Below are 16777 nucleotides of genomic sequence, written 5' to 3' on the forward strand. Positions count from 1 at the left end.
AGTGCCTGGATTAGGACCTGCGCCGCTTCCTGCGTGAGGCAGGGCCGTACTCTGCGAATGTTGTAGAGCATGAACCTACAGGAACGGGTCACCGCCTTGATGTTAGTTGAGAACGACAGGGTGTTTGTCCAGGATCACGCCAAGGTTCTTAGACTCTGGGAGGAGGACACAATGGAGTTGTCAACCGTGATGGCGAGATCATGGAACGGGCAGTCCTTCCCCGGGAGGAAGAGCAGCTCCGTCTTGCCGAGGTTCAGCTTGAGTGGTGATCCGTCATCCACACTGATATGTCTGCCAGACATGCAGAGATGCGATTCACCACCTGATTATCAGAGGGGGGAAAGGAGAAGATAATTGTGTGTCGTCTGCATAGCAATGATAGGAGAGACCATGTGAGGATATGACAGAGCCAAGTGACTTGGTGTATAGCGAGAATAGGAGAGGGCCTAGAACAGAGCCCTGGGGGACACCAGTGGTGAGAGCACGTGGTGCGGAGACAGATTCTCGCCACGCCACCTGGTAGGAGCGACCTGTCAGGTAGGACGCAATCCAAGCGTGGGCCGCGCCGGAGATGCCCAGCTCGGAGAGGGTGGAGAGGAGGATCTGATGGTTCACAGTATCAAAGGCAGCCGATAGGTCTAGAAGGATGAGAGCAGAGGAGAGAGAGTTAGCTTTAGCAGTGCGGAGCGCCTCCGTGACACAGAGAAGAGCAGTCTCAGTTGAATGACTAGTCTTGAAACCTGACTGATTTGGATCAAGATTGATATATTATAAGATTATAAGATATAAGATTGAATATTGATGTGTAATATTGTAATTATTGTTGAAAAAATAAAAAAATAAAAAATATATAATAATAATACAAATAAAACAACAAAATAATAAATAATGTGATTAATCCCCAAAAATAAAATATACACATTTATATATATTTTTTTCTGCCTTCTCGCCATTAAATCTTGTTAAGTAGGAAATCGACGACTTTGCATCCTGAATGGATAATATTTTAGGTACGAACCGGTCCACGGGGATATGAGTGTATTGCCGGCTGCATACAATGCGTTTGGACGGTAAAATGAAACCATAAATACCAGATCAATAACGCCATTTGCTGGCCTTTGCTTTGTTTGGGCTAGACAATTTCATAAGAGCAGAAACTGACTAGCATCCGGGATACACTAAATAAAGCATATTCATGCAGTTTTTAATTTGTTTTAATCTGCATGATGATTATATGGCATTACACAGACCTGCCAATATAATGGAATTTAGTCATTGTAGAGTAGGGTCTGGACTTGCCATGATAAATAGATGTATCTGCTATTGATATATTTGGACTGTGTATCCATGGTGATTCGTTCTTTGCGTCCAGAGAGCTCTTCGATCGGTTGAAAATCCTGTTGTCAAGAGAACATGACGCACCTACCTTAGTTTCAGTCAAGTGCGCTTGCGCAATCGAAATCTGGTGTCAAGTCGCTGAATAATGTCAACACAAATTCGTAAGCTTTATTTCTGATATAAGTTGAATATTTCATGAGGAAGAGACAGGCGATAACATGCCTACAGATAAGGTAAAATGGTGACTAAATACATAACAATTTTACACATATATGCGTGCAAATGTAGAGATAGGTAACATTAGGCTAGCTAATTTAGCTAACTAGCTACATCTCACCCGTACAGTAGTAGTAGCTTGCTAGGCAGCTAACGCCAACGTTAGTTAGTCCAGCCAGGAATAACCTGCTTTAGCTAGCTATCTAACTAACTTAGTAACGTTAGCTAGCTATATTGCTAGAGAACAATCTACAAGCAAGACTAGTTAGTTGATTGGTTATCAAACCAATTGATAATTAGCTAGCTACATTTATAGCTATGCATCAATATTCTTTGCAGCAAAGTCAGTCTTGGTTATTGCTGTGCGCATTGTCAGTGAGAATAATGATGTATTCCTTGTCTATTATTTAGAAAATAACAAAGGAAGATACATGGAAATCAGATGACCTTAGGAGGCACATAAGGGTAAATTCAGTAACGTGACAAGTGTAGCAAAATGTTTTATGATAAGCTTGTCTCGATTGTATCATGTGCAATGAATAATGTGTCTTGTTGTCAGGGTGGAGGACACAATGAAGACTCTAGCAGCAGCAGGAAGAGAGATGATGAGAGAAGCCACAGGACGGGGGAGTCAGTCGAGCGACGCCACAGAGACCCAGAGAGGGAGGCCAGAAGGGAGAGAGAGAAGAACAGAGAGAGAGATGGGACCCAAGAGAGAACAAAACCCAGAGATACAGACAAGGACAGGCATCAAGACAGAAGGAAAGACGGCTCGAGAGACAGGACAGGCGAAAAGGAGGAGAGAGACAAAGAAAAGAGCAGAGAGCAAGATAGGGTTATTAAAGGCACAGAGAATGTTAAGTACAGGAATGGGGACAGAGACAGTCGGGACAAAATACATGATAGAGAAGAAAAAGAAAACAGGGATAGGGAGAGGGTAAAGGCCAGAGAAAGGGATACAGAGAGGACAAGGGAGAGGGAAAGAGATGAGCTGAGGAAGAGCGACAGGGATAAAGAGAAGGAGAAAAACAAGGAGAGTGAAACAGGTGAGAGGGACAGGGAGCGAAGGTCTGACAGAGATAGAAAGAGAAATGAGGAGAGGGCGGAGGGAGGGAGAGACAGGGATAGAGAGCATGATCGTGAGAAGAGAGATAGACATAAGGAGAGGGAGTATCTGAAAGAGAGTGAACGCTACAAGGACAGATCGCAGAAAGACAAGGAAAGAAAAGAAAGACACACGGACAAAGAGCATTCAGGACAAAAGGAGGAAAGAGGTACAGTAATCCAGGTGAAAAATATGTCAACATCTTACTACCTCACTAATCATCGTATGTCAATACGTTTTTATTTTTATTTCAGAATACAGGGAGCAACATAGAAAAGAAAAGGAGGAGAGAGAAAGGAGACACAAAGAGAGAGCACAATACGTAAGCATCTTTGATATTGTCCTTAACATGTTCTTTATTCCCCAAATGAAATATAAGGTATCAACACCCCAATGGTCTGACTGGTTCCGCTGGCTTACACTGGGGTGAAGTTTCCCCTAGGTACAGATCTAGGATCAGCATCACCTCCCCCAATCCTAACCTTCTTAACCGTTAGTGGTTCAAATGTAAAACTGATCCAAGATGTAAATGTATGAGCAGAATCCAGGGACAACTTCACCCTACACCCTGGCTCACATCCTGGGGTATATTTTTGTTACAGGATACAGGTGAAAGTCGGAGACATGACGGTGAATCCAGAGAAGTGGAGCGTGAGCGAGTGCACAGGGAACGGAAGGGGCCGGACAGAGAGAGGGAGGGAAAGAGGGATAAACATAGAGAGAGGAGGCACAGAGAAGAAGCAGGTCCTGAGAGGGATCCCACAGAACGGACCAGCACCAAGAAATCATCATCATCCTCAGACCTCAGAGTTCACAAGGATAAGACAGAGCCTGTTAAAACTAAGGTTAGTGTCATAGAGTCAATAGTTTATTCAAAGTGCATTTTACAACACAGTTTACATCATTAAAAAGGAATAAAATAATATAGGAAAAGGGAATATGGAGAAATCAAAAAGTGATAAACAGTCCCTCTCCCTTTTCAATAGATGTTCCTCATATATAATATATGTGTTTTCATGGCTCTTCTTTTCCTGTGTGTTTCCCCTGTGTGAGCCAGGAAGTAGTGATGCGATCTGAGTCAGCGTGGAGGTCTAGTCAGAAACTATTAAGTGATACAGAGGAGCCCGTAAGACATCTTTTCATGATGGGGTTTTTCTCATGGCCATATCTATCTACCGTCAATACGTCTGCTAGCATGAGAATAGAGCATGGCTATTTGTTTTGGACCATAGCTGCTTAACACACACCCAATTCAGACCAAGAGCGTTGCATTTTGAATTGGGGACTGTCAAAATTGACTGAGGCATTTTGTACATTTCAGTACATTTAAAACCAGATAAGTTGACAAGCCTTGTCTATAGATATACAGGGTCCATACTTGCAAGCATTTAAAGTTCAATGGGTTCTCACACACAGAATGCGTATCAGCCAATGAAAAGTGTTGATTTACTTGCATATGACCCAACGCTAAATTGTAGCTCGTCAAATCAGATAGCATGTTAAAAGTTAGCCCTATGCTAACTTCAACAGGTGGCACTGATTATGATTATAAGTGCATCAGCCAATTATAATCGTTGAAGTAGTTGGACGTGTTCCAACACTTGTTCATGGATGGAAGTGTTGTTAACGTACATAAGTCCAACAGCATGTTCTGATCATCAAAGCAACTCTCACATGTATTTGACTGACTGGTCAAATTACTTTCTGTGTAAGGTGCCTACCACGTAATTGTCTCAGATTGTGGCAAGGGTCGGCGAGCATCAAGGACCGGCAGTGGACAGTTTTTTTCCTCAACAAAAATACTTGCTGCGAGGGGGGCTCTATTCAAACCCACAGTTAAATGCACTATCGATTGCGAGTCAACCGCTTTAGCAGTATGTGCCACCGTGAAGTGAAACTGTTGTTTAACATTAGTAGTAGCCTAGTCAAGGACGCATCAGTGCAATATTGGCACACAACATTTTGTTACAGACCAACAGATCAAGTAAACCTTGAATATGTAGGTTTAAAATATCCCTCCAGTGGCCAGGGTTGACCTATTTTAAGAAATGCCATTGGTTGGTGGATATAAAGATATATTAAGATCTTTCATAGGCTGAAGAAGTTGTGCCAGGATATAATCAGTACCACCTGTTGAGGTTAGCATAGGGCTAACGTGTTATCTGATGGGACCAGCTACGATTTAGCGTCACATGCATGTATATCGCCGCTTTTCATTGGCTGATATGCATTTGGTGTGTGAGAACCCATTTACCTTTTAAATGCTTGCTTATGTTAACATGGCCCCACAGTATTATCCAATCTGTTCTAATATTTCTCTTTCATTTATTGGCAAATGTTTGCAGTGGCACCTTTTGTTGATGGCTTCATTGCTTTGCTTGCCTTCACATGCAGTGCATTTGGAAAGTATTCAGGTGCCTTGACTTACAAGCTTCAGCCTTATTCTAAAATGGATGAAATATTTTTTTTTTTCTCAAATCTACACACAATATCCCATAAAGCAAACACTGTTTTTTATACATTTTTGCAAATGTATTAAAAAAAATAAACCTGGACTATCACATTTACATAAGTATCGAGACCCTTTACTCAGTACTTTGTTGAAGCACCTTTGGCAGCGATTACAGCCTCGTGTCTTCTTGGATATGACGCTACAAGCTTGGTACATCTGTATTTGGGGAGTTTCTCCCATTCTTCTCTGCAGATCCTCTCAAGCTCTGTCCGGTTGGATGGAGAGGGTTGCTGCACAGCTATTTTCAGGTCTCTCCATAGATGTTCGATCGGGTTCAAGTCCGGGCTCTGGCTGGGCCACTCAAGGACATTCAGAGACTTGTCCTAAAACCATTCCTGCGTTGTCTTGGCTGTGTGCTTGTCTGAGGTCCTGAGTGCTCTGGAGCAGGTTTTCATCAAGAATCTCTCTATACTTTTCTCCGTTCATCTTTCCCTCGATCCTGACTAGACTCTCTGCCGCTGAAAAACATCCCCACAGCATGATGCTGTCACCACCATGCTTCACCGTAGGGATGGTGCCAGGTTTCTTCCAGACGTGACGCTTGGCATTCAGGCCAAAGCGTTCAATCTTGGTTTCATCAGACCAGAGAATCTTGTTTCTCATGGTCTGAGAGTCCTTTAGGTGCCTTTTGGCAAACTCCAAGCGGGCTGTCATTTTCCTTTTACTGAGGAGTGGCTTCCGTCTGGCCAGTCTATCATAAAGACCTGATTGGTGGAGTGCTGCAGAGATGGTTGTCCTTCTGGAAGGTTCTCCCATCTCCACAGAGGAACTCTGGAGCTCTGTCAGAGTGACCATCTGGTTCTTGGCCACTTCCCTGACCAAGGCCCTTCTCCCCTGATTGCTCAGTTTGGCCAGGTGGCCAGCTCTAGGAAGATTCTTGGTGGTTCCAAATTTCTTCCGTTTAAAAATCCAAGCTGGCTCCCGAGTGGCGCAGCGGTCTAAGGCACTGCATCTCAGTGCAAGACCTAGTTTGCGTCACTACAGTCCCTAGTTTGATTCCAGGCTGTATCACATCCGGACGTGATTGGGAGTCCCATAGGGCGGCGCATAATTGGCCCAGCGTCGTCCGGGGTAGGCCGTCATTGTAAATAAGAATTTGTTCTTAACTGACTTGCCTAGTTAAATAAAGGTTACATTTAAAAAATGATTGAGGTCACTGTGTTCTTGGGGACCTTCAATGCTGCAGAAATGTTTTGGTACCCTTTCCCAGATCTGTGCCTCGACACAATCCTGTCTCGGAGCACTACGGACAATTCCTTCGACTTCATGGCTTGGTTTTTGCTTTGACATGCAGTGTCAACTGTGGGACCTTATATAGACCGGTTTGTGCCTTTCCAAATCATGTCCAATCAACTGGATTTACCACAGGTGGACTCCATTCAAGTTGTTGAAACATCTCAAGGATGATCAATGGAAACAGGATGCACCTGAGCTCAATTTAGAGTCTCATAATAAGCTATTTCAGTTTATTATTTTTAATACATTTGCAAAAAAATAAAAATCTGTTTTCACTTTGTCATTATAGGATATTGTGTGTAGATTGTTGGGGGTAAAGAAAGTGTATTATTAGTTTTATAATAAGGCTGTAACGTAACAACATGTGGAAACAGTCAAGGGGTCTGAATACTTTCCGAATGCACCCATGCTCTAGCTTGTTGCATGGTAACATTCACATGGATTTACTATTTCTGAAAATGCTCTGTATATTTGTCTATGTATTTAACTAATAGGGGTGCGTTCAGTTGAAGAACGTTGCGATTATGGTGGCTCAGAGGGTGATTGTGTATGGTGTGCTGCACACGTTTTGTGATTTCAAATGGTCACACCCATATTAACCAGGCCACACCCACCAAAAGAGCAAACGTACTTCAAAGGACAAACGGTGAACACCGTTTTTAGTAAACGTGTCATTAAGTACAAACCGCAACGTAGCAAATGTTGAACCAAACTGAATGCACCGCAGGTCTCACATGAAGTTAGATATGTTAAATACAAGCTATTGACTGAAATGAATTGCATCTGAAAATAATTGCATCTGAAATGAACTGCATCTGTAGGTGGAAATCGCGGAAGCTCCGGCTGAGGACCGTGACTATGATGAAGCTCAGGACTATGAAGAGGACTTTGAGGTGAGAAGAATCAAAGCCTATAGAGGGTGAATTTTCTTAGTAACTCATTTGTATTTCAGTTTTCTTCTTTTGTTTCATTATACATCATGCATGCTCTAAATGGATTGCTTTTCCAGAAAATGGTGAGTGATTAAATGTATTCAAGCACTGACAAGCAGCATTGAGATGGCAGTTACACGTGTTACTAGTTGTTACAACACCATTCATTATAAGAGCAACTGAAAACATATTTTTTTTATCTCCAAAGGATTATGAGGAGGATTTTGAGGATGTGGATGACAGCGAGGGAGAGGATGAAAAGCAGACACGCAGCCATGAAGAGAGAGAAGAGAGGGAGGAAATTAGTTCACAGAGAAGGGAGGAGATCGAGGGCATTCGGAGAGCCATGGATGAGGAGAACGAGAGAGTGGGCTCTGCCCAGCCCAGGCTAAGCACAGAGGAGGACGACAGACCCAAAAGGTCAAGAGGTATGGTAAATGCTCAACACTACTTGTTCGTAATCAAGAGTGCATACCATAGCAAAACATTTTCGAATGGAAAACCTTTTTTTTTTTTTTATCTTATTGGATCATTCTGGTAGGTCGCTCTCCGTTTCAGCCCGTTTGGTTGATAGGACCCTGGTATGAACAATAAAGACTTGTTTATTATTTAGGACTGTCTTTTAGGACAAATTTTACAAAGCCTGTTTGAATAACGAAAACATTTCTTGGCCATAGATTCTGAAACGCCTCAAAGTAAAGTTTCACAGCACGGGAGGTTCATGGACTTTGTCGCTGCGAAGCATCGTGAGGTCAGCAAAAAGGTTGCCAGCAAACAGAAGTAAGTCTAATGGAACTAACTGTGAGTGTGATAAATATTTAAAGAGAGGGAAATGCAGTTAAAATTGATAGATTCAGAGGCCTACTTTAAACCCTGTGAGTCAACTGATGTGAAGAGTAAATTCAGCAACGCTTGGAGGACAGTGGAAGTTTATTAGGGGCTCACAGTGAAGCTTTGAAACCTATTGTTATTCTCTGAATTGATAGGTTTATTTCCACTTTACATGGTCAAATATCTCAAATATAGATTGGTAACTTTTTTATTATTTGCCACACAGAGACTAGAGGCCATGAGTAACTTCATAAAAAATAATGGCACCGATTGGCCTATAGGTGGCGCTGTTATAAGCAGTCTCACTTAAACCCTTATATCCGTCACCCCAGTTTGACTTAGAAACTTGAAAGCTAAGGGTCACAACCAATGTTCCCTCTAAACTGTACACTGGCACGCAGCTCCCATTAGTTAACACTATCAACATTTCCCTTTACTGTGGGAATTGTGATCGAGTCAACGCAATATTAGCCACTTTCAATGCAACATCCCGAAACAAAACTAACTATGCAAGAAGACTTAGTATGCAAAACTTATTATGCAAGAGAGCGCATTGGAGTAGGATTCTATTGCACAGGCACGACTCAGGTCCATACTCTACACATACCGGTGCGCCATAACCAATCAGAGCTGCAGTAGGCCTATATGCAAATAGACCGTTGCCATATATGGATTTGTGCCATTCACTATGAGCTGGATTATTAGCCTTGTTTTGAGATCAAAGCTTGAGCTGCGGATAGCCACGTGTGCACATTTGTTTATATTCTTTGCTAGTTAGTGAGTTATTAGTCCAGTTATAGCTAATTTGTAGTCAGCAATGTGCGAGTGATTGCTTCCTACAAGAGCACAAAACGTGTACATGCATCTAGCCATCTTTGAAAAGGGAATCAGGTATGTCTTAAAGGGGCAGTTGTTTATTTTTAGACAGGCTTGAATAAGCTAAGTACCTAATAGGCAGAGGGTAGAATAATTTGTCTGATTCTCTGTAATAATTGTATGGGAATAATAAATGCATTTTATTTTGTAAAGTGGTTTCTTGCATCAAACAACAAAACAAAACGTTCAGTCACCTCCTTGTCTGAAAGACAAGTGGATAAACAGGTCAATGTCAAACCCTGCATGTTTTTTTCAAAGTCTCATGGAACGGAGATCTACATTGAAACACCACACATTGGCTGCTACTGTAGGCCGAACGATAGAACTGCTATTTCCATGTTAAAATGTTATGTGATGCATTTTCATTATTATTTTTTATGGTAGGCCGACATTATGATCAAATAGCCACAGTAGCTTGATTGGCCACTGTTAAAACAATAAATTAAAGCCTTACAGCCTCAGTGTTCACAGTTAACGCGTCTCGGAAGTCGCACAGAGATTTCACAAGGTTCAGGTTTGCACTCAGCAGAAAAATATCAGAGGGAACATTGGACACGACCCCATGTGGGGTTGCCTGATTTGAAAATTAAGTTGAGAGAAAATCTGAAATCAAATAAAAAAAACAGTTGTGGTTTCTGTTTTCTTCCTGCAAATGTGGCTCAATCTTTTGAACAGTTTAAGCTACAACATATTATGACCTCATCACTGAAAGATAAGACTCTCACGTATGTGTCTTCTGTTTCCCTGAAGCCTGGCAGGCTTTAGAACAGAGTCATTAGAACAGAATGGACCAGACCAGGCACTAAATCAGACTGGGGACGAAAGAACATCATCAATAATGATGTTCTTTTCTACACAGAATATCATACAAAATTATTGCCTGATGATCTTCTGTACTTCCTATTACCTTTCTGATGCATTTTAGTCACTTCAAACCATCATTTCTTCATATTGAAATACTGTCAAAAGTACTGTCAGACTGATAAAAAAAAAGATAAAAAAGTTAACATTGACCTTTGATAACATACATTTTTTTACATGGTAGGGTTGCAATTTAAAAAAAATATATATATATTAATCTAAGGGATTGGTGAAAAGATGGCGGAGTTATATCAAAAATCCTAGGTGTCCATTTAAACCACTGTAAATCAAACTCCACAATGGCCTATCAACTTGGACGTTCATAAGATGAACCGCAAGAACAAGGAAACTATTTAAAAATTAAAAATAAATAAAAATCTTTGCATATGTAACACTAATGCTCAAAATCATCTGCATTCATCTTCTCATGAACCATGAGTCAGATTGACTCCAGATTTGGTATATAGACTCAATGAATTCAATGAAGGATTAGTTTCCACATTCAATTTCGACCACAGTACACCACTAGATGGCACTATGTCACACCAGGGCTATAAGAACTGAACAGATGGACAAGGGGCCATGAAATATGGTATGCACAGCTTATGTATATGTCCTTTAGAAACTGTGTGAATATAAAGCCACTGCAACCTTAGATGCCTGCACCAGACCAGTTAGTGGCACTATAGATGTCATTGGCACCAGTGGCAACATAGGATACTAGAGCAATAAATATTGATCAAGTGGACTTTGTTTCATGCAAATTAATGTTAGATTTAAATGATCTGGACAAACAATGTGAAATATCGTGATTAGTATATCTGTATAATCGCATATTGTTGCCCTATTATTTGGTCTGAACGTAGTGAAAAGTGGATATTTTATTCAGCGTATTACAGCTGTGAGAGTGTATTGCAGTATTTTGTTACGCTAGTGTCGAGTGTAGCAACTGAGATTTAAACCATTTACACAAACAGATTTGACCCGAGAATTGGTAAATTAACTCAATACATGAGGTAATGACTTTTAATAATGACTACCTGCTGTATTGAAAGATGACCAACCTACAGCACTAGACTAAACTTCACTTGCGTCATCAATGTGGTATTGAGAGATAAACATAGTAATGCTTTCACTGATTGCACATAAAGGAAGATGGCTCCTACAGGATGGAGTGCTTGCTTTTGATCTTGTGTCCTTTCTGTCATCCTGTGAACCCTGTTCATTGCTGATCGCAGCTATATTTGTTCTTTACTGTTAAAGAAGCACTTTTATCAACTTCCACTGTCCGCCAAGAGTTGCTGAATTTCCCCTTAATTTCAATTTGCTCCTCAATTCATGCGCCTTGGTTGGAGAGTGAGATATCTGTTGTGTTTCCTTGTTTCCTAAACCTGCTATATAATATCTCCTACTCTGTGTATGTGATATGGCCCACCCCAGGAAACGCAGTACAGAGCTGCTTCGCCTGATCGACCTGGACTACTCCATCACCTTCTCCCTCCTGGATCTGCCCCCTGTCAATGAATATGACATGTACATCAAAAACTTTGGAACAACAAACACTAAACAGGTTTGTGAATGCTTAACAGACCTGGGTACAAATACTATTCAAAATCATTTCAAATACTTTATTTGGGCTTAATTGAGCTTGCCTGGCACAAAGGAACAAATAGAATAGTTGCAAATAGTGGAAAAGCCACCGGTCTGGTACTCCAGACAGGCTACCGTAAGCTCTAAAAGTATTTGAAAGAGTTCAAATAGTATCTGAACCCTGGTCTGATCGTTAATGACATCATTGTGACAGTAAGCTTGCTTGTCTTTTTATTCATATAAATGTGATAAACCCAATGCATCCTCACTTTCCAGGCTTACGTCCAGTGCAACGAGGACAATACTGATCGCGACATTCAAACGGAGGAGATCGAGATGAGCGAGAAGTGGACACAGCATCCTGCGGAGAGGAACGTAGGCTGTGGAGGTGAGGAAACGTGCACTGTGGTCTGTATTCTATCAAATCTATGACTACATCCGAAATAGTACCCTACTCCCTTTATAGGGCACTGCGGTTGACCAGAGCAAGTAGTGCACTATGTAGGGAATGTGCTGCCATTTGGAATGTGTTTTATTCCCACGTTGCAACAGGTCCTAAACTTTCCCACGAGGCGTCTGATGAATCTGTGACCAAACTGAGCATCGATTCACAGCGCCTAGCAACATTTCTGCGCTCAGCTTCACAGGTATAGCCTATGATACTACATTTTTCTTAGAATCAAAGTAACCATTTTGTCGTCGCTATATTGCAAATTTTCCCTCTTCTTGCCGTTACTAGTGCTTTGTGCTCTCTGTTTTGTTGTTATTAGGTGGTTGCGGTACTGTTGGAAGAGGATAGGGCTGAGAAGCAATCACTGAAGAAGCTGAGGACTCAAGCAGACACTCTCTCTTTCAGCGACGGGTGTTTACAGCTCAATACCAAGCTTCCATTTCTATATGGCAAGTTACCTGACACCCAAATAATGTCCGTACTTTGTGTTCAGCCATTCACATTGCTGTCATTGCAGTGTAGAACAGTCCCTAATTAGCTCATGCCATGCACTATCAATCAACAACTTGGGTCTTGCCACTGTCCTGAACTGAAGGTCTGTGGCCCGTGTTCCCAAAGGCAGCACCCATAACAACCAATGCTATTTTTGCCATGTTTGTATATGAGCTAGTTTGTCTCGGTCCTGTTGTTGTCCCTGCTTGCAGGTCGTCAGATCAGCCTGGTTCAATTCTCCCAGGTGCAGAGGCAGACCATGCTGTCCGTGCACAGCCCCTCAGCCAAGCCCAGCGCCGTGCGCCTCGACAGCAAGACCATCATCTGTATCTGGAACATCTGGGAGCCCTCCCGCCCACAGAAGATTCTTGTCTACGAGTCCGAGGTGCCACTAAACCACTGCAACTCAGAGAGTCGTTTTAGATGGGGTTGCAAAATTCTGCTAACTTTCCCAAAATTCCCAGGTTTTCCAGAAATCCCTTTTGGAAGATTCCCGAAATAAGCGGGAAACTGCAACCAGGATTTCTGGGAAATCTGAGAACCCTATTTGAAGCTTTGATTTAGGATTTGATGGGCGTTATCAACGAGGATGTGTTTGAGGGGCTACACTACCCATGTGTTTCTGGTTGGCATCAGCATTAGAGGAAACAAGACTGCAACTCTCTGTTTTTGCCCTTCAGGTGCACTGCTGCTGCTTCAGCCCTGGTAAAGCCACGCTGGTGTTTGCGGGCACGTCCGTGGGTTCTGTAGTCTTGTGGGACTTGAGGGAGCACGCCAGTGCCCATTACACTTTAAGAATAGGGGAGAACGACTGGACTCTTCGCCACCCAACCTTCTCCACAGGTCAGCGATCAAAAGATTTTTCCTCTGGCTCCGTTTTTTTCCAAGTTTCATGCTTTTATGAAAAGTTTCAGTTTTTTTTTGCACCGGGACTACTCATCTCTTCCTGTTTATTGTTGTATTGCATGTAAGATATACATCAAGGCAGGCATTTTGATTTGGCTGACACCCATATGAAAATACTTCATCTACACTTTCATATGTGCTCTAAGAATATCTTCTTGAACTGAGAGAGATGCGTATCAACTCCTAGTTTCCAGGAGTGTCGTCTCCTGTTTATGAGTAGGTTAATGATGGCTGTTAATGTCACCTCCTCTGTCACCCTGTCATCAGATGCCGTGCTGGCAGCGTCGGGCCACATGTCCTCAGTGAGCTCTGTGGAGGCCGTCCCTGCCACCGTGGCTGAGGGCCTGAGGCCAGAGCTTCCCCTTTTGGCTTCTGACGAAGGTACTCCAACTAGACTTGGTGTGCCTCCCAATGATATCTTCTTTTTCCTGGAGTTGGCACTCGTTTACTACTTTCCACAAGTCTAAAAGCCTTGGATTGGTGCAGGCAGGGGCTAGTTGGAGTTTTCAGCATATTTCTTATACCAGCTATTTTCTTTTAAATCTGTCAAGGGAAGTAAACAAGTGCACACTTTGGAAGTAAGGAAAGATAATTGGGACATAGTCTACGAGAAACACACAATTATAGTAGCATTTTGTTATGGTGAGCTAAAGTCTTCCTTTAATTTCAAACTTAGAGTCATCAGGATTGTCATTCCAGTTGGCTTCTCTTGATGGAAATGGGGTTCTGAATCTATGGGTAAGTGTCTTTAGTATGCTACAACGCCGCCCCATACTTTAGCATCACCACTATAACTTCTTATACACTAACTGTACAACTGGTCATCTTGAATTATGCGTTTGGTCTGTTTACTAACCGCACAGAAGGATCATTATTAAAGTGTCTTTCTGCAATGCTGTTGTTACCATCTCTGTCCCACAGGTGGTACTGGAGCTCCCTAAAGCCAACGACGCCGGCTCGCACACAGACCTGGGTGAGTCAGTCACGTTTAACATGTTTCCTCCATTACTTTCAATGTTTATTTTTTTTCTCCCACTCAATTCACCCTGGCTGTTTCTCTTGCAGGGCTCCGGCCTGGGGGTAAAGTGAAACTGCTCCACAGTTCCACAGTCCTCACCACCAGCGAGAGGTGAGACGGATAGATATTTAATTCATCACTGCCAGTCAGCGGGCCAAAAATACCCACGACGTGGGCCCCCGCGGTACACAACAAGCTTGTTTTTACATGTCGTACGGACAGTTGTTGTTGTCGGCTGACAAGACTGACATGATTCAGTGGTCAAATATGTATCTGTTAACGTGCAGCTGGTGTCGTGTGTTTTTTTTGCCTGGAATCTCGTGACCTACTGACACGACTGGGTATTTATTTCAGTCTGTCTTTTTCTCTCTCTCTCTCCAGGTCTTCGACGCGAGACGCTAAGAAAACAACACTGTTACAGACACTGCTGTTAAAATTTCTGCCTTCTGATTCCAACCATTTTTTCATTGCCACAAATATGGTGAGCAGTATCAAATCAATGTTTGTCATCTTCTCTCTCTGTTTCACTGTTTGTCATTTTAGACATCCTGGATATGACCAACGTTGTGGATGCGTCTCAAATTCTTGCAAAAAGTAGTGCACTGTATAGGGAATAGTGTGCCATTTGAGACGCATCCATCGAGTATGTCCAGGATCATGTGGACAGAATAAACAGAAGTCACACTGTGTCATATGGTATGTATTGGGCAATGTGTGTTGTTCATAGGGTCTTGTGAACCATGGGACCAGTCACGGGTTAAAGGCTCCTCCAAAGTTCTACAGGCCTCAGGTGGTTGGATTCAGACCCGTTGATGTCACCTCCATCGACTTTTCTCCCTTCGGCGAACCCATTTTCCTGGTGAGATCAGTGCTGTTGAGATTGATGTATCTGAGATTCATGTTGTGTGTGTTTGTGCATGTTCGTGTGTATGTGAATGTTTTACGTATGAACTGTGTGTGCGCTTCTCTGCGTTCCAGGTGGGCTGTGGGGATGGCAGTGTCAGACTACACACAGTGCTGAGTGAGCAGCCTCTGATGGAGTGGACCAGCAGTACAGCAGGGCAGCCGGTGGTGTCAGTACAGTGGGCCCAGACCAGGCCAACAGTCTTCTGTGTTCTGGATGCTGCCTCCTACCTTCACATATGGGACCTGCTGGAGAAAGACTTTGAGCCTGTGATCACTGAAAAGATTGATGCTGACAGGTAATTATTAATGACTCTTCTTAAAAAAAAAAAAATGTTTTAACTCTCAGTTACAAAATAATTGAATTATGTATTTCAATGTTTGTCAGACGATGGCCCAAGACAAAAAATGAAAGCATGCGGAGGGTTCTGTGTAAATAACAACAGATTAGTATGGAAACAACAAAGTGCAGGTGTCATTTGTATAACTACTGCATAACTAATGAAGAGCAGAATGCAGATAAATTGATTTTAACTGGATGGAATATGAGTGATGTATCCCCCAGTTAGTGATTGGGGGAAGGTGTTTAAAAAAAAATCTCACATCAATAATACATGTTCATGATGCCTGATTCATTTGTCTGTTTCTTTCTCCTCAGGGTAACAGCCATGTCTGTTTTTGGTGACCCTGCAAAGCAGAACACCTATTCAGGAATATCACTGGCAACGCAGTCGGGGAAGATAGAAATGCAGTATTTCAGCAAGAGATTTACAGTGCCTGAATCTGCTGACCTGGAGAAACTACAGATTATGATGCAGGAGGCCTTTTGAAGTTATATGTCAGGAGTGTATTCATTTGTGCAAACTGTTTAAAACGTTTTTTTTTTTTACTGAAACTTTTTGCAATGAGTCATAGGGAGTCATAACATATCACTAGTGTTTCTTATTGGACAAATTCAGTTAGTCCCTCATCGTTTTCTTCCGTTTGGTTCCTAGTGGATACAACCCAGGGGCTCACTGTTAGATAAAATGTGTTCATACAGTGGTAATCGCAGTCATCTCTAGATCAGTAAAGAGATCAACTTCAGAATGTAAGCAGATATAAATGGACTATATATATATTATATATAATATATATTATCACATTCCACATTCAGTTATTTTGTGTATTTGTTATTCTAAATACAGTAGATGCCATAGTGGCATGATATTGAAATACAATATTGGACTAAAAATAGCTTTGTTTGAGCTTATTTACAAATGAACAACTTTTTCATTTGCATACCGATAATGTCTGTTCTGTGTGTTTTATAGAAATGAAAAAATTGGACTTGGTGTTTTCTTCCCTTCCAAATTACTCAGTGTGACACCAAACTTTCAGGGCTAAGCAACATGATGAATGTATAGATGCTACTTTTCATTTTATTGATGTGATGTTAATACAATTACAGTATTTTGTCTATGAGAGAACTATAATTTTGCAAGATTTTTGTTACTTCATTAAATAAAGT

General features: G+C 41.9%; 1 protein-coding gene across 3 annotated transcripts; it reads left to right on the plus strand.

Annotated features, from left to right (window-relative positions):
- The first annotated feature begins 1429 nt into the window (after positions 1–1429).
- On the plus strand, positions 1430–16645 carry dync2i1 (dynein 2 intermediate chain 1). Of its 3 annotated transcripts, XM_023972937.2 has the most exons (23): positions 1430–1571; positions 1966–2019; positions 2114–2828; positions 2914–2981; positions 3262–3504; positions 3717–3785; positions 7229–7300; positions 7548–7767; positions 8017–8119; positions 11348–11477; positions 11774–11885; positions 12050–12144; positions 12268–12397; positions 12653–12825; positions 13121–13283; positions 13614–13727; positions 14023–14084; positions 14268–14319; positions 14412–14475; positions 14746–14845; positions 15092–15223; positions 15343–15566; positions 15926–16645. In XM_023972937.2, exons 1-23 carry the CDS (start codon positions 1557–1559, stop codon positions 16095–16097), a joined length of 3282 nt encoding a protein of 1093 aa, XP_023828705.1. In that variant the 5' UTR covers positions 1430–1556; the 3' UTR covers positions 16098–16645. The 3 variants fall into 3 exon arrangements, with proteins under 3 accessions (XP_023828705.1, XP_023828709.1, XP_070291556.1); XM_023972941.2 differs by lacking the exon at positions 3717–3785; XM_070435455.1 differs by lacking the exon at positions 1966–2019 and having other exon boundaries at positions 1436–1571.
- Positions 16646–16777: the final 132 nt, after the last annotated feature.

The sequence above is a fragment of the Salvelinus sp. IW2-2015 genome, linkage group LG27 (genome assembly GCF_002910315.2).
Source record: "Salvelinus sp. IW2-2015 linkage group LG27, ASM291031v2, whole genome shotgun sequence".
Taxonomy (NCBI): Eukaryota; Metazoa; Chordata; class Actinopteri; order Salmoniformes; family Salmonidae; genus Salvelinus; species Salvelinus sp. IW2-2015.

Coding starts and splice junctions, on each gene's coding strand:
- dync2i1 (XM_023972937.2), top strand. Junction 12,398..12,652: donor CAAGCTTCCATTTCTATATG/GCAAGTTACCTG, acceptor CCCTGCTTGCAG/GTCGTCAGATCAGCCTGGTT. Junction 15,567..15,925: donor GAAAAGATTGATGCTGACAG/GTAATTATTAAT, acceptor CTTTCTCCTCAG/GGTAACAGCCATGTCTGTTT.